This window comes from Rhinatrema bivittatum, chromosome 10, assembly GCF_901001135.1.
Source record: "Rhinatrema bivittatum chromosome 10, aRhiBiv1.1, whole genome shotgun sequence".
NCBI classification, from domain to species: Eukaryota; Metazoa; Chordata; class Amphibia; order Gymnophiona; family Rhinatrematidae; genus Rhinatrema; species Rhinatrema bivittatum.
In genome coordinates this window covers 94,567,547-94,593,567 of record NC_042624.1, presented here as the reverse complement: position 1 = coordinate 94,593,567, position 26,021 = coordinate 94,567,547, and the positions used below count along the sequence as shown (strand labels likewise).

The window sequence follows — 26,021 nt, the reverse complement described above, 5'->3', positions numbered from 1 at the left end:
CGCGTGCTACCCGGCGTGCACACATGTACGCCCGATTTTATAACTTGCAGGCGCGCGCAAGTTATAAAATCAGGGGTCACCGCACACAAGGGAGTGCACAATTGTGCACCTTGCGCGCGCAATGCCATGCTGCCTTCCCCTGTTCCCTCTAACCTAACCTTCCCACTCCTTCCCCTAACCTTCCCCCCCCCAGCCCTACTCTAACCCCCCCCAAAAGTCTTAACAAACCCAGGCAGGCGCAGGGGCCTCTGGCCCCGCCCCTGCCCGTCCCTTTTTGCAAGCCCCGGGACTTACACGCATCCCAGGGATTTACGCGTGTCGCCGGGCCTTTATAAAATAGGCCCGGTGCGCGTAAACCCCCCCCCCCCCCCCCATACGCGTAAATCCTCTGAAAATCCAGCCCTACATGTCTAAAGTGAAGTTTTACGCAGAAGTTCACTTTGTAAATTCTCATGCAGAAGCTCACCTGCACCTAGTTACACCTGATCTATTGAGGGTGTAACTTGTGTGGGTAATCTTAGGTGCATGCATTTTTTAAATTAACAAGTTTGAGCGTAAGTCTCAATTCCACCCCAATGTGTGCCTCGGCACGCCTCTCCCCAATGCATGTAAACGTAATGCGCAAAATAGGGTTACACTCAGAGAGCCCAGGGATATTTTATAAAAGCCTTTTGCATGCCTAAAACCTTGCACGGAAGTGACTTTAAAAATGCACCCCTCAATCCCCCATGTAATCTACAAGAATATCTTTCTTTTTTTTTTTTTTTTGTGAATTTGATCCATGGCTTAGAATTTATCCTCTGGAGGGGAAAATGTGCTTAGTTAAAGCATCTAAAATATAACACAGGAAGGATAACATTAAAAGAATTGCACACGGCGGCATAAACTTATATCACACATTTATTATTACTTACGCCAGGTAATTAGCAAGCGTAACAATACGTGAGTAACTTGGTAAATGTATGCTCATAAGTGTCTTTTAAAATACCAACATTCGTGCATGATTGTTAGCACTGCCCAGGTACACCCCTAAAGCACCCCTTTTATACGTGTGTATGTGTGCATGTGAAAGTGAAAATACACACGTAATTTGAAAGTTTATAAAATACCAAATATGAGAGTAGTGGCTACTTACTCCCACATATACTATTTTGTACACGAGTAACGTTTTGAAAATTCACCTTTAAGTCTTCAGATTTGAAGATGTACTCTTCTGGTTTCAAACCAAAGACATGTCCACTGTCCAGATGAACCAGTAGGAATCCCTAATAAAAAAAAATATATATATATATATTACATTGTAACTCATAGCTTCATTATTCTTCCTGTACAATGTGTTTTATACAGTTGATGTCTCCAGCCTCCAGCAACAGTAGTGGCTCTCTTTCTCCTTCCTCTTCCTCGGATTGCCTGGTTGCACGTGGAGGTCCCGGTCGTAGCCATGTAGCAGCTTTGCGAACTCGTTTTGAATTGGAATATGCATTGAACTCAAGAGCCTATACTGTGTGGTCTCAAAGGTAAGTGTCATTTTACTAAATTCACCAGGAAAGAAAAACCATGGGGCAGTCTCTCATGAGAGGCTTCTAAGAAAACTAAAAAGTCATGGGATAGGAGGCGATGTCCTTTCGTGGATTGCAAACTGGTTAAAAGACAGGAAACAGAGAGTAGGATTAAATGGCCTGTTTCCACAGTGGAAAAAGGTAAACAGTGGAGTGGCTCAGGGATCTGTACTTGGACCAGTGCTTTTCAATATATTTATAAATGATCTGGAAAGAGATAAGATGAGTGAGGTGATCAAATTTGCAGATGACACAAAATTATTCAGAGTAGTTAAATCACAAGCAGATATTGATAAATTGCAGGAAGACCTTGTGAGACTGGAAGATTGGGCATCCAAATGGCAGATAAAATATAATGTGGAGAAATGCAAGGTGATCTATATAGGGAAAAATAACCCATGCTGTAGCTACACAATGTTAGGTTTCATTTAAGGAGTTATCATCCAAGAAAAAGATCTGGGCGTCATAGTGGATAACACATTGAAATCATCGGCTCAGTATGCTGTGGCAGTCAAAAAGGCAAACAATGTTAGGGATTATTAAGAAGGGAATGGTGAATAAAACAGAGGATGTCATAATGCCTCTGTATCGCTCCATGGTGAGAACGCACCTTGAATACTATGTGCAGTTCTGGTTGCCGCATCGCAAAAAAGATATAGTTGCACTGGAGAAGACTCAGAGAAGGGTGACCAAAATGATAAAGGATATGGAACAGCTCTCCTGTGAGAAAAGGTTAAAGAGGTTAGGGCTGTTCAGCTTGGAGAAGAGAAGGCTAAGGGGGGATATGATAGAGGTCTACAAAATTAAGAAAGGAATTGAACGGGTAAATGTGAAACAGTTATTTATTCTTTCGGATAATATAAGGACTAGGGGGTACTCCATAAAGTTAGCAAGTAGCACATTTAAAACAAATCAGAGAAAATTCTTTTTCACTCAATGCACATTAAGTTCTGGAATTCATTGCTAGAGGATGTGGTTAAGGCAGCTAGTGTAGCTGGGTTTAAAAAAGATTTGGATAAGTTCCTGGAGGAGAAGTCCATAAACTATTAATCAATAGCTACTGCTTGTTGCTAGCATTAGTAGCATGGGATCTATTTAATGTTTAGGTACTTTCCAGGTACTTGTGTGGCTTGGATTGGTCACTGTTGGATTCAGGATACTGGACTTGATTGACCCTTGGTCTGACCCAGTATGGCAACTTCTTATGTTTTTATGTTCAGTCCTCTACATGGAGGGTCATTTTGGAAGGGGCTTCTGTCCGCCAAAATGCCTTTCAAAAACTGGGCGATTGATGTGTACCTAAAATTATACACACACATATGCTGTATACACATTTTTATGCTCATAGAGAAGAAGCATTCCAAGGGATTGAGTTGGCACAAAGTATGTGTAAAAATTATCTGGGCAAAATTATATGCACCAAATGGCAGGGTATTGTGTTTGCATAGTTTTGCTGGGTTAATTTTCAACTCACATGCATAATTTTGCTTTGAAAATTGGTATAACTTGGGCACATAGCAGCCTGTCTGGAGATGTATACAGATTGTTATTAAATTACCCCCAGTGTGTCCAATAGGAAAAATAATTTAGCTAAAAAAAATGTTTTCACTTGGCATTGCTGCTGCCACTTAAACAAACCTCAGGAACATTAATGCCCATATTGAGCAGTGGAACAAGTGGGAAGTTACCCAGATAAAGTTGCACAAGTAATGTTAGATGAGAAACTTAGTGGGTCTTAGCCAGGTAAGTCTGCCGCTTAATATATCTGGCTAAGGCTATCCAGGTAACTTCAGGGCAGTGATTCATGTGTCCAGACTTACCCAGGTAGCCCTCAATGTCAAGCTAAATCTCTCTAACGTTACCTGGACAAACCCTTTTGAATATTGACCTCACTGTGTCCTTGCTGCTGTGACCTTGATCTTGGTCAGTTTCTAATGTCAGACAGTGCATCTACTGAAGAACAATTTGCATCATCATAAGAGGAAAGAGTAGAAGACAGAGGGTACAAGACTGTTTGGTAGGAGAGATATTATTTATCTATGTAAAGAATTTATCCACAGCAGCACTCCATAGTTCATGGCAGCTTACAATAAAAACATGCATGAAGAGTTGACATTAAACCTAAAAACAATAAAACAAGTACAACAAACTACGACAGGCTTGAGCAAGACAAATAATAACATAGTAGACTGTGTGATGAAAGTAACTGGTACACGAGAGCGGTTATATATTAGATCTTGTACACCATAATATAAACAATTTCAAGAAGAAAAATTATCTGAATGACTATCTAACGAGAAAGAGCTTTTGAAATCAAGTCTCAAAAAGGCTGATTAATGCTGTGGGAAGGCTTTTTCTAAAAGCCAAGGTCTTTCTAAATACAGCTATATCAGATATTACATGCAACTGCTCAGGCACTGAATTCCACAAAATCAACCCTGCAACAGGAAAAGCATGTTCTCCAAGATATTGAAGTGTTGTTAAGTAACTTATATATAGTCAACAATACTTTGAACCAATGGAGAGGAGGCCAATGTAAGGAAAATTAAGACTGGCACAATATGATCACGTGACCCCAATACCTGTTAAAATGCGAGCAGCAGAATTCTGAACATCTTGAAGTGTTAAGAATGTTGAATTGTAGTTGTCAATTCTGGGAAAAATTACTGATTGAAAACCAGTTTGAAAATCTCTGGGTTCTAAAAGAGGTCTCGGATGACTTAACACTCGCAAATTAACATATCCTGATTTTATTAGACGCTCTATATGTCTTTTCATAGACAGGTCTAAGTCTAAAATTACTCCTATATTCTGAGAGTGGATTGCAGTAGACAGAGCGTGCCGCTCAATTTCAAAAGTTGATGACGTGTCAGATAAAGGAAATCTACTTAAAATACAATTTCAGTTTTGGATATACTTGATTTAAGTCTATTGTGTTGCAAACAACTTTTAAAAGCGGTCAAGCAAATGGTGATATGTTTAAAAATGGAAGACCAGAAGCTCTCAACAGGAATAAAAAACTGAATGTCATCCGTGTACAGTTTAAAATGTAAACCCATACCATCTAGAAGTTTACACAGCGGGGTTATATAAATGTTAAAAAGTGTCAAATATAACAGAGGCTCCTGAGGTACCCCTGGAGTTAATCGCGTGCCAAGTAGATATTTTGCCCCTATATGAATCTGCTGTTTTCTAACTGAAAGATAGGAGCTAAACAAATTTTAATATGGATCGATTTGTGCCAATTTCCTGTAATCTAGCTATCAAAATGTGGCTGAAATGTAAAGAAGCATTTGCTATCAGAACCGTGTTATATGTTGCCAATTATGGAAAAAAGGGTTTCTGTACTAAGGAATTTACAAAACCCAAACTAATTTATGTTAAGTACATGTTCATCAATAAAACCAGATTTTAGCGAGAAATGGCAAAGACGATATTGGGTGATAGCTAGACAAGGCTAAAGGATCAACATTATGGTTTTTTTAGAATTGGACACACAGAAAACTGATTATGTAACACCAGAAGAACACTTTCAGTGAGAGAAAAATTAATTATGGTTGTAATAGAAGTACAAGTATCATCACATATCAATTTTAACAAGCAAGTCGAAATAGGATTTAAAGGACAAGATGTGGAATTAAGTTTAGCTATGAACTGAATAAGCTCAGAGGAAGCTACAGAAGAAAAGGATGACCATTTCACTGAATCAATGAGGTAAAAGTAGAGACAAGTAGTTCTTAGGAAAACTTGGTACATAAATCTGCTACTTTTGCAGGGAACTGTGCAAAATTATCAAAGTGATCAAGAATAAGACAAGATTGTTTATTCATATTATTATCAAAAGATGTCCAGGTCAGATAGCTTACAGTCCAATATTATTCCCTAGCATTATTACCCACCAACTGGATTTTTAGAAGAAAAATATGACTTCTTTGACTCATTGGTTGTGGATCTGTATTTTGCTAATTGTAATCTATATATCTCTAGACTAATGTGGGATGTTTTCTCTAGTTCCTCTCTAATCTACACAATCAGCATTTTTCTTCTCTTAACATAGATGTAAACTAAGAGGACCTATTAGTGTTTCTCTGATGATTACAAATTGCATAGACAGGCATCAAATTGTCAGCAGAAGTATTAAATCTAAAATTCCATCCAGCCACATTCTCATAACTAATATCTTTAAGCAATGAGGCAAAATACTCTCCGTATCCTCAATGTTGATATGACCTCTTCTCATTCTGGCATTGACATCAGAGGCATTACTGCAAGTAACAGATGGAACATTGATCTGCATGGATAACAAGATATGATCAGACCAAGGACTGATCACAATCCTGATTGATAGGGGACCATAAGAGAAATAGTGTTGATTCAACAATACAAAATCTAAAGTATGCCCACCTCTGTGGGTCAAGCCCCGTATGATTTAATCTAAACCCAAAACTGGCATGGAAATCTAAAAAAAATTTCACATGGAATGAATAAAGGAATCTGATCCATATCAATATGAAAATCACCAAGCACTATTAAAGAACTTACATTTTTGTTGGTGCTGGTCAGTGCTTTGCTGAAAGGAGACAAATTGTGATTTAGTAACCCAAGCAGACAATAAGTCAAACAAATGTTAAAGGTGGAGGAAGACTAAAGAAGTAACTCAAATAGTGATGTAATGTCTATGTTCACAGGAGCTAACTGCAATGGACACTTTTTCAATTAATAAGCCACCGATTCGCTAGGATATAACTGCGGCTGTGATATTTGGGCAAATTCTGCAGAAAAAAATGTGATTAAGTAATATGTGATCAGCGTCTCTGTAAGACACAGACAGTCCTGTAATAAATCAGCCATAACAGGAATTTTTTTCAGATACAGACTCATTAGAAGTAATGATGGTGTTAAACAAGAAGAAACAACTAAGGAAGCTTACATAATCACGAAATCCCGCAATAAACATGACTGTGTGGAAGAGGGCCATAACTTCCTCTACCTGTAATTACTGGAATGGAAAAAACATCCATTCCTACCTACAGATCCATCTCTTAACAACAGAACAAGAAAAAAGGACCAAATACAGTGAGATCTCAGACAAATGTGTGAAAACTGGGATACATTTATTTATTTATTTATTTATTTAAGGTTTTTCTATACCGGCATTCATGATAGCATTCACATCATGCCGGTTTACATGAAACAGGGGTGTGAAGAAACAACCAAGAACATAAATAAACGTGAAGAAGAGATGCAGTTACAATTAACAGGGGCTGATAACTGGGAGGGGGAAAATAGAAAAAGAAAGAGGAGGTTAATTATATACAACAAGCCGTTAAGCCCGTTAAAACGGGCTACATCCCTCTGTCTCTCACCTCCCCCTCTTTCTCTCTCCCCTCACTCTTCACCACCCCCTCCCTCACCCACTCCTCCCCCACCCTCCCTCTCCTATCACTCAGTCCCTCCCTCCCACTCAGTCTCACTCACTCCCTCCCCCCCTCTCACTCACTCAGTCCCACTCACTCTCACTCAGTCCCCACTCCCTCCGTCCTCTCCCTCAGTCCCACTCCCTCCCTCCCTCTCTCTCCCTCAGTCCCACTCCCTCCCTCAGTCCCTCCCCCTCACTCAATCCCTCCCTCCCACTCAGTCACTCCCTCCCCCTCCCTCTCACTCAGTCCCACTCACTCTCCCTCAGTCCCACTCCCTCCCTCTCTCTCCCAGTCCCACTCCCTCCCTCAGTCCCCCCTCTCCCTCTCACTCAGTCCCACTCCCTCCCCCTCACTCAGTCCCTCCCCCTCACTCAATCCCTCCCTCCCACTCAGTCCCTCCCTCCCACTCAGTCCCTCCCTCCCACTCAGTCCGTCCCTCCCTCTCTCTCTCTTCTCCCTCCCTCGCTACCGCCGTCGCTACCGCCGCCGCTCGCTACCGCCGTCGCCGCCCAGTACCGCCGCCGCCCGCTGCTGCCACTGGACGCCGCCATTTTTTTTCTTTCTGAAGCTGCCTCAGAGCGACGTGCTCGCCCGCACATGCGCGGTAGAGCTGGTCTCTACTGCGCATTTGCGGGCCGTCGGTCACAGGCCATTTATAAGGTAGATAGTACAGTATATATACACAATCCGAAATATACAGTTGCTGAGTGGAGTCTTTAATGGTGGGCGTGTTAAGTGGAGTTCGGGAAGGCTTGCCTAAACAGCCATGTCTTAAGTCTTTTCCTAAAAGTTAGGAGGCATGGCTCATTTCTGAGATCTGGTGGGATGGTGTTCCATAATTGTGGGCCTGCTGTGGAGAAGGCACGGTGTCTTAAGGTACTGTGGTTAGTGGTTTTGGTAGGTGGAACAATGAGGCATCCTTTGTAAGCTTCTCTGGTCGGTCTTGTGGATATGTGTGAACGTATAGGAATTTGTAGGTCAATTGTGGTGTGTTGGTGAATGATTTTGTATATTAAGGTGATAGATTTGTAAATTACTCTGAAATGAATTGGTAACCAGTGGAGGTCTTTTAGGATTGGGGAGATATGGTCTCTCTTCCTGGTGTTAGTTAGTAGTCTGGCTGCTGCGTTTTGGACCATTTGTAGCAGTTTGGTGTAGGTGGAGGGGAGGCCAAGTAACGTAGAGTTACAATAGTCTAATTTGGAGAATATGAGAGCTTGGAGGATGGTTCTGAAGTCTTTGGTGTGGAAGAGGGGTCTTATCCTTTTTAAAACATGCAGCTTATAGAAGCAGTCTTTGGTTGTTTTGTTTATGTGGGCTTTGAAGTTTAGTTTATTGTCGATTAGAACACCTAGATCTCTTACTTGAGTAGTTTGTAGGTTGGTTGGAAGACAAGTTGAAGGATTGTTGTTCTCAGGAGAAATGAGTAATAGTTCTGTTTTATTGGAGTTAAGAACCAGATTTAGGCTGTTGAGGAGGTTTTTGATTTCTTGATGACAGGACTCCCAGAAATCGAGTGTTTTTGAGTATGATTCTTTGATGGGGATCAGTATTTGTATGTCGTCTGCATAAAGAAAGTGATTTAAGTTGAGGTTGGTGAGGAGTTGACAAAGAGGCATGAGGTAAATATTAAAGAGTGTAGGGGATCGGCTGCCGTCCCTATGTGTAGATTTAGTGGCGAGGCCATGATGCTGTCCCCTCTCCCCGGCTCCTCCCCCCCAGGCAAACCTCAAAGTATTGCACCGCACCACCACCACCCCCCCCCCCCTGCCCCTGGAGCCCACCTTCCAGTTTCAGTGGTGATCCTCACAGTGAAGTAAGATTAGAGACCAAGCCTGCGTTCACCTGGTAGTCCAGAGAGGACTGTGAGAGCAGGCTCAGTCCCCACGCTCACTTCACCGTGAGGGATCGCTGCTGGAGCCAAGGTACGGAGGGAAGGATGGCAGCAGTGGGTGGGGCAGGATTGCGAGATGGCAGCAGGGAGGGCAGGAAATTTGTGTATCCCCCCCCCCTCCCCCACACTCAAAAAACATTGCTGCTCTAGGCACAGGCCGAGTAGGCCTGTGCATAAATTCAGACTTATGTGAAAATAATTGCTGGCTCCTTGCATAATATAATGCATCCCTCCTGTTCCTGATATGTGCTCAAGTGCTTTGTTCCGTAGTTGCCAAGAAGTCTGAAGAACCGTTTGGCATTCATGGTACAAATTAAGAATCGCCGTATTGATAATCTGACAACTGCACAAGCAATAAAGAAAGACTAATAAGGATGCCAGTATTAAATATATTAAAAAAAAAAAAAAATTTCAAGTACAGTGTGAGTGAAGGAAAGTTAGTGATTACATTCAGCAGCAGAATGTGCCATGTGTATAGCTCATACCATAATTTTCCTAACACATCTGCATTTTTTAAAAACATTTTCCTTCACAGATTGTTTAATAAATGTCCAGTGTGAAAATGTAGCAGATTGTAAAGGTGTGTGTCATCCGCAGGAAGGCTCTAAGCGATGTCCTGCCAGACTGTCTGCTGCCTGTTACTGCAGTCTCATTATTTTAACAGTGAAACCAAAGCACAATTTGCAGAGTTCAGGTTGTAAATCAATAGCTGTTAGTGTGTGAAGCAAGCAGCCCTCCCCTCCAAGCCCATTTAAGGTGGCAGCTGAAGACCCCTTGTACCAGCCGACCATGCTTTTGTGCTGAAAGTACTGCCAAAGTGAAACCGCGCTGCTGCTTTATGCTAAGCCTGCGTCCAGGGGTAGAGCGCGGGCGAGGATGCCACCCTCGGCGTCACTGAATTGGCATCTTCCTACCGCAGTCTCCTTTTGTCATCCTGGAATCTCAAGAATGAACTGTAGAAATGGGTGCAATTCAAAGGAAAACAAAAAAATCAAAACCAGCTCAGGCTCTTCCATCAGGGGATGGGTGGGAGCTTGACGTTTGGACATTAATGAAGCCCTTGCCCGCCCCCCGCCCCTCCCCCCTCGATAGAAAACGAGAGATCCATCTGAGGAGATGAAGGGTAGAAAGCGCATAGAACGATTTTGTAGTATTAAAAATGTGTCTCAGTTTGGGATGTTATACTGACTGGGTAAGGATTTCTCTCCCTTCCTTTCCTTCTGTCTCTCCCTCTCCATCTCCCAGGTGGATTTCACTCTCTTAATTTTAAAAGCAGCCTTAACACCCGTAAACTGGAAAATCATCCATGAGCTGCCGGATGGTGACTTTTCACTCTGAGCCATGATAAATGAATTGGCCCTTCTTTTCTGGTTTTTCTGATCTTGGGCTCCCATATCAAGCAATCCCAGAGTTAAAGGGAGAAGATCCGCCTAGCTAAACTAGAAATCATTGAAAGCGCAAGTGATCACATCTGGCCTGCCCCAGCACTCACATTATTTGAGCTGTTTAATAAGGTGTAATATTGGGTGGCTTGAAGTTAGGGCTGAGTCCGTAGACTGTTTCATAGACTATTGGCATTCTTTCAATTGTAAAATATGCCAATTGTGAAAAAAAGATTGTAAATGAGACAAAAATTGCCTTTTAATGTTCAGGGTCAATTTGTACAGTATTTTCAATTGCTTCAGTGGCAGGCTAACCAAACCAATTAGATTGCAGGATTTATTAGGCCAATTTTACTTTATCCCATAAATGCATAAATAATGACCACAGCCAGCAGAAAGGCCACAGAACTCTCTGTTTTACTGAATCTCTTGGGGTTTTTTCAGTTTTTCAAAACAGCTTCCATTCCATTAATAGTTCTATACTGCAAGTGCAACACAATAGGCCACAAGGAGGCTTGTTCCCCCCTTTTTCCTGGTCAGCAGGGAGTCTCTGAGCACATACTGTGGCTGCCTGAGTTCTCTTGCTTTTGACAGGAATTGAGCTGCTGTATTGCTGCAGTGTTTAGTCTATGGTTTTTCAACCTTCCTGTGGCCTGAAATATCTGTTAAACTGGATGAAGTTTGTTTTTCTTATTTAATCTCTTCATTTATTTTAATCTCATCTGTTTCCTTCAGAATCTGCAATTTGTCTGCATTTCCCCCCTACATGTTCCCATTAGGACTAGTAAGGACATCCTGAAACCAGGCTGATTATTTAAAGATCTGTATGTTTAATACGTGAAACTTCAAAGGCAATTTGAAAACTGCCTTAGAAACTAACCAGGTAGCCCCGTGCTAACCGCACTAATTTTTTTGTAATTAGAATAAAACATTCCAAGCAGTGCGTCTCTAGGGGATTATTATATTCTCAGAGCAATTGGATTCATCTGACACATGCAGAAACACGCGGCAACAGTCCCTGACCAGTATTACCACTTCTGGCATGGCAGTCCTATGTCATAGTTGTTGCCATCATGCTAAACCACAGAGGTCTACAGGTAGGACTTTGTGAGGTCCTGTCTCTCAGATCACCTCTAGCATGACCTTGGAGGAAAATGCCCTTCTGGTAAACAGTTTCTCATATCAGAAGTACTAGAAAAGTATTGAATTGAGTTATCAGAAGTATTAGAAAAGTATTGAATGGAGGTAGACAATGAGGGGGGCCTCAAAAGAAAATGCACAAATTTGAACATTTGAGAGAATTGATTATGTATTTAAAATATAGATTTATAGTGTGCACAGAGTGCTTGAGGTTTCATTTTTTTGGGTGGATGGGGATGTACTCAGAAGGTTTGTGAATCGGTCTTCAAGGTAAATGCCACCCAAGTTAGCATCCGAGAAGTTGTTCAGCTCTTAGGATGATGGTTTTTCACTGCTGCGGAATGATGCTATTTCATAAAACAGAGTCCATGCACTGTTATGTTTTCCAGAACTGCTTTATGGAATATTAATGGTTGAATTAAGTGTCTGTAGCATGCCAGGGTTTGGCAGGGGCTGATCACCACCATAGCAGGGGTTTTAGGATTCTTTGGAAGAGGACAAACATACTCGAATACAGTTCCCCAAGGTAGCGCTAACTCCCATTAGCGTGCACTAACAAAAACCATAAATTTTCATTACTTTTTGTTATTTTTTTGCTATTTTTGTTAGTGCACGCTAACTGGAGTTTGTTAGCGCGCACTAATCCGAAAAAATGATTTCACTAAAAACAAAAATAAAATGCCAATCCGCGGGAAACCGAGATTTTCCCGTGGCCACACGAACCCGATAGCAGAAACGATGGGGCACCCGATTCACATCCCTAGTTAAAATGAATGTTGTCTCTCAGGATAGGAAGTCAGGCTCTGCATTCTGTTTGTTGGGCTCTGCCTGGCTGTAAGGCCAAGAAGCACTTCACATTACTCTAGTTATTGAACTCTTTGGACTGTTGTGTCAGGAGGTAATTTCATTTCATTTTCATTTGTTAAAACTTTATAACCCGCTTGTAAAACGCCACCCAAGCAGTAGAACAAACATTAAAATTAATATTTTAGGGACTCCAGTACTCATTTTATCATGAGGGCCTCTTTCTCAATTATTGAATATTGGATCTTGTAGGGAAATAACTTTCTAAATAATGGAGAATAATTCCTCTTCATCTTTCCTTTGAGTCAGTACTGCTGCTAATTTGATATTTGAGGCATCTGTTTATATTATAAAATTTTCAGAGTCTGAGTTGATGAGTGCACGTTCTGAGCAAAGGGCCTCTTTTAAGTTCTGGAAGGCTCAGTCTGTTTCTTGAATCCATTTGATCTTGTCTTGGCAATGCTGCTGGAGCAATTTGGTTAGTAGCTCAGCTCAGCTAGCAAATTTCAAAATGCATCTTTTACAAAACTCCATCAGTGCAAGTTACTTAATCTGTTTCTTTGTTACTTTATTTATGGTACCTAATACTTTCCTTATTTGGGGGATTGACTCGATCTTTCCCTAGTGGATACCTGAGTTATTTAACTTCTTTCTGAGCGCACACATCTTGGGGTTTGCCATCAAGGATGTCTGTTTCAGCATTTCTAGGACTGCATGGAGGAGTATAAGGAATAAATGCTAGTCGTCATTATGTATGATGATGAGAATAAAGGTTAACAAATAGAAATAATAAAAATAAACAAAAAAAAAAGTATAGGTTTTTTTTTTGTTTCTATTTGTTAACCTTTATTTCTGTGCATTCAAGTGGACTAATACAGCAACCACACTACTTTAGCCACATGTATGAAGACGTTATCAAGATAAACGAAGGCATTCACATAGGAAGATGTTCATTAAGTGGTGAAAGGTACCTGGAGTTTCATGCAATCCAAATGGAAAATTGGTAATTTGGAAGAGGCCTCTGAGGTAGCAATGGCCATTTTCTCTTTGACGCTTTGAATGAGGAGTACTTGTAAACACCTCTTTGTTAAGTCCAGGGTAGACATGAATTGGACTTTATCCAATCTCTCAATGCATTCATCTATTCTAGGCATAGAATAGATGTCTAATTTGGATCATTCCAAAAGTCTGTGCAGAAGCATATAGTTCCATTCCATGTCAGGTCTAAAATGATGGGAGAACAACAGTCACCTCTCAGTCCTTTTGTAGCATTTTCTCTTTTTCTGGAGTGATTCTGTTTAGCTTTAGGAATCTGATAGGGCTTTTGCTTCACCATGCCTCTTGGAATTGTGTATATTTTATAGTAGACTACATGAGGTTGATATTCAAAAGCCGACTATATTTAAAGCCGTATGCAGCTAAATTCTAGCTGCATAATGTTGGGGGCGGGCGGGATGCATTTCGGAGCGTGCCAGAGTTAGCCATAGGCTGTCCTAAAGTTAACCGAATATATTTATCTGGCCAACTTGAAGATAGCCAGGTATATTCAGTGGCATGGCTGCACCGCTGAATATCCCCATTAAGTTAGTCAGATAGCTATATCCGGCTAATTTAACTAGCCGCTCCACGGCTGAATATCGATCTCCATATGTCCATCCTGAAATTTTTTAGAAGACTTCTTGGTTTCCTTGAACTAGTTGAGCTAGTTCTTTCTTCTGCTCTGGGGACAGCTGATCTTCAAATTCTACTACTAGAGTGCAGCAAATTCATGAGATATTAAGGCCAAAATAATTTTCTTTGGTTCCATGACAGAAATTTTACAAGTGGGTAATGTCCATTTATTGAATGCATTGGTATGGAACATTTGAACCATTTTTTATCCAGCTGGCATACTTTGCAATTCATGGGGGTTTAGCTTTTAGATGATTTCATAAGGCCCTTGTCATTTGCCCAACAGTTTGCTCCGTAAAGAGTGGAGTAATATAAGAATGCAGACTCCTACATGATGGATTATAGTAAGCAATATGTGTGGTTTGGGCTTCCTGAAAATGTCCCTTAACATCTTGTCTCAATTTGCTTAGGCAGTTCAATAGTCCAAGAAATGTCTATTCTGTTCTTCCCTGGATCTTGGTCTTCCTCCTATAATTCTCAAGTAGGATCTAAGATTCCCTGTGATTTTCATCATACAACAGTTCAAAGGGCAAAAAGCTTACAGATGTCCTTATTCAAAGACCTACTGAATTGGGAAATTTACCCAAATAACTTTATCCTGTTAACTATTCCCATATCTACTGCAGCACATATTTAGATGAAAGTGTTGCTCAATGTACCCAGATAAAGGTATCTAGCTAACTTTAGGACAGCAGTTTGTCTGACAAGAATTACCCGGATAATACTGTCTGCCCAGACAAAGTGAAATTGCACCCAGGGAATGCCTTCAGCATCACTCTTTTTACATGAGTAGAATTTGCCAGACAAAATGAAGCCAGGGAGTGGGGGAGAAATTTCAAATCTCAGGATCTGTCCAGCTAACTTCAAATGTTAATCATACAAACCCTTCATTTATTTATTTGTTACATTTGATTATCTACAGTTTTTTTTTTATAAAACATCCCCAGACCGACTTACAATAAAAACATAAAAAAACAATGAGCAGTTACAAACATCAACATACATCCATATCCAAACCAACTACATTGGTTTTACATTGGAATTACAACCAACTACATTGGTTTTACATTGGAATTACATCAGCCTCCCTTCCTTGCCCATCAAACATAATAAAAATATCTATAAAACAAAGCTCTATTCCAACCTCATCACCCCCCAACCAACAAAGCCAAGGATTAGTCATAGGCAACCAAGCCCCTCTATATTACTTATTTCCTTTCCAACTGAAAACTCAACTCCCATCAACCAAATTCTCTGTTCTAATCATACTGTAATCCCCCCAAGCATCAAAAAAGAATAATCCTTCCACTGAACACACCTCATCCATCATCCCTTTGGAATCCTTCCTACATACTCCAACTTTGTCCTAATCTAAATACCTACTCATCCAGAAGGCTAAGTATATGAGCGCCAAATGAGTCTCTAAAGGAATTGTATTCCAGAGAATAGAACCAAAGGATGAGAAATTTGAGAATGCACTCTCCTTACTTACTGATAATTTTATTTCATGCTGTAATGAAACCACCAACATAGCCTATTAAAAGATCTCATAACTCTGTTGGGAGCACACTGACTAAGCAACTGGCAAAGATAATATGGGGCCTCCTCGACAGAGACATTAAAAATGATACACTAAAATTGAAACCTCTGCTCCACCAAGAGCCAATGGAGCCCCAAAGAATTGACATACGATCAATACTCTTTTTCCTCATACAAACAGGCAACAAGTAGTTTGGAGAAACAGTTTGAGTATTGACCTTATAGAGCTTTGGGGAACCTCACATATCACAAACAATGCAAAGAACAAAAAACTGTTCCAATCTTTCCCATCTGTGGCTACGAATTTTCTGAGCACTTGCTTCAGTAAACCACTCTGCCACATCATGTGCCTGGGGATGATTAATTTCCAGGGGGCACTCACTTTTAGGAGGCAGTAGATTTTTTTCATGACCTGGGAAACAAAAAAGGGTACTTTGGACGGTCAGGACTTTCATGGGTAAACCTATGTGGTAAAATATCTCAATTAGGGCAATGGTGATTATCTTGGACTTCATGTTTCTCAAGGGAACCACCTCCATATGGTCTGTAGCATAACCATGCACCACCAGGATATTCTGGTGGCCATGGGACTTGTCCTATCTAAGGGGCCCCACCAAGTCTATAGATATCCAGTCAAAGGGAATTTATCTGTTTGTGAGGGGGACCTAAGGAAACCACTGGAGATTTTCATGGAGCTGTCAGCTGGAAGATCAGGCAGGACTCTCAAAAGTTATCTATATGGTCAAATGCATACTGTAGCCACCATCACATGCCCACACTGCAAGAAGAAAAAGGAAGTTACTAGTGGAGGAGGGAGATTTCATTCACTGCCAAAGCCAGAGTCACTACTGGAGGTGCACCGGAGGAGGGAGACCAAAGCTGCTGTGAGGAGAGTGCCTGGTATAATAACTTGGAACTGTACAGGAGGAGTCCCAGAGCTACCGCTGGGAAGGAAGACCAAAACTGCCCCTGGAGCCACAACTGAGTGGGGAGGCAGAAGAAACTATGCCTTTCTGGGAGGAGGAAAGAAGAGAGAAAAGAGAAGGAGATGCTGAGCAGAGAGGAGAAATGCTAGGAAGAGGGGAGGGGAAAAGAAAGGAAGGATTGCAAGGAGATGGGGAGAGAAAAGGTCATTCATCTAGTTCTATCAATGATTTTGAAAGATTTCTGGCCTTATAAAGGTTTGGAAATCCTTGCTCTAGGGTCCTTTTCTGCTAATATTTCAAAATAAACTCTGATGTTTACTCAGAAAAATGTCATTTTTTTCCACTTATTGTCTCCCTTTTTTGTTCTTGTTGTAATAAACACTGATTAATTTTCGGGGAAAAAATGAAAATGAAGGTCCCTACAAATATAGAAACATGACAGCAGAAAAAGACCATATGGCCCATCCAGTCCACCCATCCATCCAATTAATTTAGCATTATAATTTCCATCACTTTCTTAGAGATTCCCTGTATTTATCCCATGATTTCTTGAATTCAGATACTGTTTTTGTTTCCACTACCTCCACTGGGATGCTGTTCCACACATCCACCATGCTCTCTTTAAACCTCATCGCATGACCCCCTTGTTCTAGAGCAGGGCTTTCCAAACCTGTCCTGGGAGCCCCACAGCCAGTTGGGTTTTCAGGATATCCACAATGAATATGCATGAGATAAATTTGCATATACTGAGTCTCCGTGGTATGCAAATGTATCTCATGCATATTCATTGTGGATATACTGAAAACCGGACTGGCTGTGGGGTCACCAGGACAGGTTTGGTAAGCCCTGTTCTAGAGCCTCTTTTCCATTGAAAAAGGCTCACATCCTGTGCATGAAACCCTTTGAGATATTTGAATGTCTCTATCATATCTCCCCTATCTCATCTTTCCTCCAGGATATACATATTTAGATCTTTGTCTATCCCCAAATGCTTTAGAATGAAGACCACTGACCATTTTGGTAGCTACTCTCTGGACTGACCCCATCCTGTTTATATCCTTTTGAAGGTGCAGTCTCCAGAATTGTACACAGTATTCCAAGTGAGGTCTCACCAGGGACCTATGCAGGGGCAATATTACCTCCCTTTTTCTGCTGGTCATTCCTTTCCCTATGTAGCCAAGCATCTTCTGTCACTTTATCCACCTTTTTGGCTACCTTAAGATCATCAGATACAATTACCCCCAGATCCCGCTCTTCCTTTGTGCTTAGAAGAATTTCACCTCCGATACTGTACCTTTTCCTTGGGTTTTTGCATTCTAAATGCATTACTCTACATTTTTTTAGCATTAAATCCTAACTGCTTCGCTAAATCCCTCCTCATGTTTTAAACTCCTTCCTGGCTGTCCACCCTATTAAAGATTTTTGTATCATCAGCAAAAAGACAAACCCACCCTGACAATCCTTCTGTTATGTCACTCACAAAAATGTTGAAAAGAAACAGTCCAAGGACCAGTCCCTGAGGCACATCACTAGTAACACCCTCTCCTCAGAGAAAACTCCATTTACCACTACCCTTTGTCACCTTCCATTCAGCCAGTTTCTAATCCCAGTCAGTCACTCTAGGATCCATACCAAGTGTGCTCAATTTTTTTTTTTATAAGACTTCTGTACGGAAATGTGTCAAAGACCTTACTGAAATCCAAGTACACTGCGTCTAGTGCTCTCCCTTGATCCAGCTCTCTGGTTACCCATTCAAAGAAATTAATCAGATTCATCTGACAAGATTTACCTCTGGTAAAAATCCATGCTGCCTTGGATCTCACAATCCACTGGATTCCAAAAATTGCCCTATTCTCTATTTTAGCAGTGATTTCTTTAGTTTGATCACAACAGAGTTCAGAAAAACTGGCCTATAGTTGCCAGCCTCCCCCTTACTTCCACTTTTATGAATAGGAATTACATCCACCCTTTTCCAGTCCTCTGGGACCACTCCATACTCTAAAGAAGTATTGAAAAGGACAGCCAGCGGAGCTGCAAGGACATCTGTAGGTTCCCTTAGTACCCTTGGATGTAGCCCATCTGGCCCCATCACCTTATCTACTTTGTTTAATTATCTTCTCACAAACACACACTGTTCTGAAAATTGATTGCGGTGTACGTCTACTCCAATCTTGTGTTTGTTTTATGTGGTCCTTCTTCAGGCCCTTCCACAGTAAACACTGAATATAATTATTTGTAAAGCAATTTTGCTTTTTCTTCATCATACTCTACGTATTCCTCCCCTTCACCTTTCAGTCTCCCAGTGCCACTTTTGCACAAATACTGTGGGTTTTGGTGCTATGATGGAAAATCTACAATTTCGACCTGTTTCTTTCTTCGCCAATAATTGCCTGTCTTTTGCCTTCTCTGGGAAGGAATTTCATTTACAATTAAAATGGAAGAATAAGGTTACCAATAGAGTTCATTTGTCTGAGGACAGGCTGATCCTGTTCCAGTATTGGCCCCAAAGCATGCACGGACCTGTGCTTTGAATTTCCCTAAGATAAAGCAGAGCTGCAAGTCCATGCATGTCCTGGGGGCTAAACCAGGATTGGATTAACTTTTCCTTAGAAAAAGCAAAATTATAGTATCAGTAGGCAGAAGATGTGTCTGCATCATCCTTTTTTTTTTTTTACGTTGACTTCTCTCTTTATTTGTTTCTCAACCATCACTTCCTGTACTCTTCTTTTGCATCGTTGGGGGCCGTCTTTAGTGGGGCTCTCTCAATTTCCTTCTGTTTCTTACTATTGCTAAATCTTCCTATTATTTTTTCTATGGCTAGGACCACACTTAAAAATTCTCCCTCTTAAAACTGTGTTCAGGACAAGGGGATGGCAACCAGTCACCCGAGATGCAACATGTCCACATGCTTCAACGCTCGAGGACTGTGGAGCAGAGGCTGGATCTGTCTGTCAGTCCTATTGGAAAGGAAAACTGGGTTCCTCGTATTTAAATTATATGTTTGCACCTCATTCCTGAAGCAGATTTGGCAAAACAGATCTTCCCTTTGCATCTGATATTCCTTTAGAGGTTTGAAAAGCTGCAGCACAGCAGCAAGGAAGGCATTGGATCTTTGTCAACTATTGTAAATCTCTGAATCGATTTCTCCTTTTTTTTGCCCCGTTCATATGTATGGACTCCCGTCTTTTGCATTATAGAAAACTGATAATTAACCAGTCATCAAACACACTATTGAATGAGTGATAGTGATTTTTAAGCCTGGCATGTATTTCTTCGCTGGGTGTCTGCTAAGGCCAGTGCCCCACACATTTCCTGGGGTAGGAAGTTCTGTGTTACATAGAATCAGGGGTGCTCAAAACAGCCCTTGCCCCATCCCCCACCAGGATATCTCTACTGAATACGCATAAAATGTAGTTGTGTGCACTACCTCCTAGGTATGCGAATATTTCTCATGCATATTCATCAGGGATATCTTGAAGACCTGACTGACTGTGGTGGGGAGGCCTGTAGATTAATACTTATGTCAGCTAGGCGTCTCGTTGATAGCTTGCTGATTTTACTGCTTGAGTTCTGTGTGTGTGTCTGCTTTGAGATCTTCCTTCATCCCCTGCATCTCATGGGAACTGAATAATTAAAATTATAAACTGCAGTAGAAATACAAATGAAAGCCTCGTGCCTCTTTTCTTCAGGTTACTGCCGGAAAGAAGAGGTATGAGAGAACCTTTTTCCTGATATAGAACATTTACCTATGTTGTTTGCTGAAAGCTTGGCTTGTCTGTTTACCCTGCATTGCACTGTGTACTCTCTCAGTCCTATCATATAACTAAACTAAGAATATTTGCTGTGGAAAATGAAGAATCTGAAATTATGTGAAGGGTAACCCTACTGCATACATGAGACTGGTAGCAAAGCAGCAGACTTTGCAGATCAATTTCCTGTATTCACAGAGAGAGGGACATAATTGGTCTTACAAGGTAGGCACCTGAAGAAACAATTAGATATGTGCAGCCTTGACTGCAGCTTTTATTGATACTTTTATTGATGGCTCTATAGATACACAGACTGACATTAAATACATTCCTTGAGCATTTCAAATAACTTTGAAAATGAGGAGGGAGTTATTGTGAAGGGCTGTGAACCAGACAAACCAGGATATAAATGCTGCTTCCCCCACTGGCCCGCAAGTCATTCTGTCTGTGTCCTTGCCTCAAGTAACCACTTTACAGTCGGGGATGGTAACTTTGAAACAGCCGTGTGGGTGCACATGCACGCGTGTATGCCGGCTCGCGCCAAAGATGCAGCCTTATTATAACACCTGTACGTATATGTGCGCATGGTATAGAATAGGATATACATGAGTGCACAATTTTATATGGACGTGCCTGTGTGCATACAAATATCGCCTCTAATCTACCGTACAAGTGGGAGGGGGTGGATTTTAGTAGACACGCACGCCTACACAATTACCATTTTCCCCAGTTCATTCCCAGTTTGACCAGGTAATGGATAGGACTTCCTAACCTTCCTAGTTAACTAGCCTATCTTTTACCCTGCTAGCACCAGCCCTTAAAACCCCGCTAACTTCTTTAGTTTTTTTTGTTTCAAGGCACACGCCGTCCATAGCAGAAGTAAAGTTGTGAGATAGAGGACCCTGGCTCGCGCTTGTGCACGTAAATGTCGGTATATAAAAACTAAAAATAAATAAATAAATACTTAATCACAGATTTCATTGAGAAATCTAGGAACACCCATGCCCCGCCCCCTTTTAAACAAACTTTTGTGCGCGAACCGGGAGAAGCACGCGTACTTGCGCACTTTTTAAAATACGCACAGCGCACGAGGGCCCAACTTCTGCGTATTTCTCCCAGCTTTGGCGTGCATAGGGCTTTTAAAATTCACCTTTAAGTGCTTCAGAGTAGCGATGTCTCATGCCTGAAAAAAATATTGTAAATGCCTTGAGCTAAAATGAGAAGGGCTCTTTAGAAATACAAAGCATTATTACTACTGCAGAGGTCGATATTCAGAGGGTTTGTCCAGCTAACTTTTCTTTCAGCTAGACAAAGCCTGAGATTTCCCACCCCCCTCATAAGCAAAATTTTACCAGGGTAAGTTACTAGCCAGTTAAAATGTAGTCGGATTAAAGAAATGTAGGGTGGCTGATGGAAGGAGAGGGCGGAGATGGCTAAAATGTATCCAGTCAGTACCAACTGAATAAAGTCAGCCCGGTAAGTCTTGTTAGAGAACATGCTAATCTAAATATAGCCAGATAACTTTATCCGGGTAAGGTTATCTGAGTGCATTCAGCAGCAGACTTACCCGGCTATGTCTCGCTGAAGATCCCGGGTAACTTTATCTGGCTATATTTGTATTCCATAAGAACCACAAACAAATGCTGGAATAAAATGATACAGTCCCAGATTTCAGATGAGTATATAAATCCAAAAGTTCTTTTATTCAAAAGATGGCAACTCCACTGTATATAATGAACATATGCAGGCAGGGTATTCAAATACTGTTGGCTTATAGTGGATGGTGGAATACAAATATAAACCACAAGCAACCGAGCTTCAGCCAGCATTCAGCATACTATAAGAACCACAAACAAATGCTGGAATAAAATGATACAGTCCCAGATTTCAGATGAGTATATAAATCCAAAAGTTCTTTTATTCAAAAGATGGCAACTCCACTGTATATAATGAACAATGTCTTTCACGCACAAGGGGTCCCCCGACACGGACCCGTGTTTCGCCAACGGCTGCGTCGGGAGGGATGCCCACAAGACTTTAATTAAGGGATTTCTAAAAACAATTACAAAGGACTGTATTAGAGACCATGGTACCAGTACAGAGTAAATACAACTAAATAGAGCTCGCATACAATTTTTACCTTAGACGGAGTTCACAAATTCAGGGCAGGGCAGTTTTTAGAAATCCCTTAATTAAAGTCTTGTGGGCATCTCTCCCGACGCAGCCGTTGGCGAAACACGGGTCCGTGTCGGGGGACCCCTTGTGCGTGAAAGACATTGTTCATTATATACAGTGGAGTTGCCATCTTTTGAATAAAAGAACTTTTGGATTTATATACTCATCTGAAATCTGGGACTGTATCATTTTATTCCAGCATTTGTTTGTGGTTCTTATAGTATGCTGAATGCTGGCTGAAGCTCGGTTGCTTGTGGTTTATATTTGTATTCCACCATCCACTATAAGCCAACAGTATTTGAATACCCTGCCTGCATATGTTTTAGCACTATAGGTTGAAGAAACAGAGAGGGCTTTGTATTAGACCCCACCAGGGGGTTTCACATGCTAAATCTCGACGTGGTGCATGTTACTGCAAACATCATGCACTGTTTTGGCATTTAATGTGTGAAGCGCCATTTACAAAGTTTTGCATGTTGGCCAGCAGTAAAATTTCATTCATAGTCAGCTAGGTTCAAACTTTTATGCTTATTCAACATTAATGAGCTGCTCCAATATAAAATAATGCAAAGGAGCTCATTAATTATGAATTTTGTGGAAAACCCGGGGTGCCAAATTGGCTTCACGGGCTGCTTTTTACATGAAAGATAACGACACCACGATGAAGTGTAGTTATCTTTTTTTGTGAAATGTTTCTCTGAAAATTTCTCGTGAAATTTTGCTATGGGGCTTATCTGCATACATAGTAACATTTTGTGCAAAATTGCCACTTCACCACAAGAAAGCTCACAGCTTTAGTTCATGAGCCTCAAAGATTGTTTTCAAGCTTCCTCCTCAGGAATCAACTAGGTCTGGTTTTCAGGATATCTACACTGAGAGGTAGATTTTAAGAGCCGCGCACGTTTGTCAGCGCATGCACATGGAAGCTGCGATTTTAAAACTTACGCACATATTTTAAAATCAGCTATTCGCGTGTACATGTTGTGCAATTTCATATTGATTTTACTAGACATGCACGCCGAAGCAATTACTTCTATTCCCAGTTTGTCCCCAGTTCGCCCCAGTAAAGCAGAGGACTTCCTAACCCCTCTAGGTAACTAAGTCTCCCTTTTACCCTGATAGGCCTGAGCCTTAAAACCTGCTGAGTACCCTGTTTTTCATTGTTTTACAACTTGCATGCCGTCCACAGCAGAAGTGAAGTTACACGTTAGGGGACCCTAGCGCCTGTTTGTGTGCAGAAAAACCTACGTGCAGACTTTGTTGTGCATGTCCCACCCATGCCCTGCCAGACCACGCCCACTCCCCACCCTTTTTGGCAAAAATTATTTTTCAAAAGTAGGCATTGCTATCCCACCCTCAGCAATCCACCCAAGTAGCAGGTACAAAGTACACAGGCACCTTCAGTGCCTATAACCATTTTCTATTCAGAATAATGTTTGCGTTTTATCCAAGTGCCTCCCCTCTTAGCAAGAAAAATTCATTCTGTAGTATATGGTATCTCAAGCTGGTCCTGGTGTACCCCCTAGCTGGGCTGGTTTTCACGATATAGTCTATGCCATTGACTTAAATATGGCTCCAACGTTTCTTCTAATCACTTTGAGGTCAGTATTCTAGTTGGGTGTTAAGCAGATAAGTTAGCTGGAAAAACTTATCCGGCTAACTTATACCAGCTATTAAGCAGCACGTATACCCAGTTATTGTGAAGTCAGCCAGAAACGTTTATCTGGCAAACCTGAGGACTGATTTCAGGCAGTCCTAATGTTATCCAGCTAACTTAGCCCGATAATGCCAAATATCGGCGTTATCCAACTAACATAACACTGTCCCGGATCTCCTCCGGGTTATCCTGTTACATTGTATTCAGCTAATTGCCTAGCTGGATATCCCCGGGGCATTCAGTACACGGGAATTTTTAAATCCCACTATTTTTCCAGTCAGGTCTCTTCATCTTTCACAACAGAACACTCTGGGATAAAATATTAAGGGCCGACGCGTTAAAGTATGCTTTGTCTAGTGTACAGGATAACCCACGGTTGGATGCGCATTTTGGACGTGCTAGACTAACACCCGATGCAATAAAGGGTATTAGTGCATCCAAAACACACGTCCAAACAAATGCATAGGTAATAGCACTCATCACATGTAAATGCCATGCAGATGAGGCTATTAGCTATTATCCCCAATGCAAAAAATCACCGGTTGACCAACGTACTGGTTTTTTAACGCAGCAAATTTAACACCGGCCCCAGAGCCGACATTGTCGTACCTCGAATCAAGGGCTCGTGGAAGGACAAAAAAAAAAGCTGCTCTCTGTGGTTCCTACAAGTTAGTAACATTACGATACTAAGTTCCACTGCTTGCGGCACTTACAATTAAGGGAAAAATGTAAGGGCTCGGTTGCAAAAAAAAAATAAATTTCTGTGCGAGTGAGTTATCTGTGGCTGGATAAAACGGACACGCGTATTGAGCGCCTGTTTTCCTGGCGTCTCCTAGGTGCCCGATGCTTTTCAGCACTAGAGACGCACAGTTTTAGCCAAGTATGTCTGTCAAACGCGGCAGCTCATTAAAATATAGCATCGTGCGCCCAGGAGAGGTGGAATCTGCGTGCTTTGAAAAATCGGGCGCCCAGTTTGGATGCATGTTTTTACGTGCGTGATATTGCATCGGACCCTCGGTGTAGTAATACAGCAGCAAAAACAATCTGGTGAATTCTACCCTGATGCAAATGTGGAGAGTTCACCAGGCCTGACTGTGAAGCTATTTACTCATTCTGTATCTCGCTTTGCAACTCGTGTATACACTTGTGTTCAGTGTTTCTGTCTCACACATGGCAACGGTTACCATGTGTACAATAACATGAAGTAGGACAGAGTGTCCTTTAACATAATTATCATGATGCAAGAACTGGCCTTTCTATTCTGTTCTATTCAGCTGGCTACAGGAGATTTAGAAAGGTATAGTATCATATCAGGCTGGTCCAGAGGCTGTCAAAAGGTGATCAGTTTTCGGTCTGAGAAAACCAGAACATTTGATTACCACTCACCTACACTATACACCACCACCACTGTCTCAACGTGCAGTCCCTCACATCCTCTCCCCATGGATCGCACCCCATGCCCTTCACTCATCCAAATTAGCTGACCATTTTGATGGTGGTGGGCAGAGGTGGCCATAATGGAGCATCTTACCTATAAACAAGCATGCACTCACAGGCTCCACAGTGACTCTGCCACCCACACTTTTCTGAATGAGGAGGAGGTGGGACCACTAAGGAAACTGTAAACGCATCCTGGCTCAGAGGTTCCAGGTTCCATGACTGCACTGCTCTTTTCAGTAATGGAGGGGGGGGGGGAGCAGCTGAAGAGAGTGGGGATCTGCAAGGGGAGGTAGGAAGCAAGGTAGTGAGAGAATGGAAGTGTGGTATCCTCTAGAGGAGGACGAGAGGGAAGTGGTCAGTGATGAGGGCAGAGAATTGGGAGCACACACTGATTGCTGCCAGGACTCGATCTTGCCGCCCTGTGCAAATGCACAGTTTGCACCTCTGGTCCCACCAGCTCTGATTTTATTGGAATTTTGAAAAATGGGATAATTAGACATCCCATTTAATATCTGAAATACAGAACTGTCCTGTGAAAAAAAAAAGGACACTTGTTCCCTTGTCTTTTCCCATTTGTTCTTACTCAGAATACATTACAAGCTGTATGTTTTGTCTTTCACTTGAATCACGTGTTCTCTGTAATAGTACTTTCTACATCATTGGCA

General features: G+C 41.5%; 1 protein-coding gene across 4 annotated transcripts in view; it reads left to right on the top strand.

Moving 5' to 3' along the window:
- The window catches only part of LOC115100289 (serine/threonine-protein kinase TNNI3K), a 220,788-nt gene that overhangs the window by 178,416 nt on the left and 16,351 nt on the right, over positions 1-26,021 (top strand). For all 4 annotated transcript variants that reach the window (XR_003859018.1, XM_029618676.1, XM_029618675.1 and 1 more), the window contains one exon: positions 1,348-1,517. Coding sequence is in view for 3 of the 4 variants with exons in the window: in XM_029618676.1 (XP_029474536.1) it covers positions 1,348-1,517 (170 nt within the window). In the remaining variant the exon portion in view is untranslated. The remainder of the gene's footprint in view (positions 1-1,347; positions 1,518-26,021) is intronic.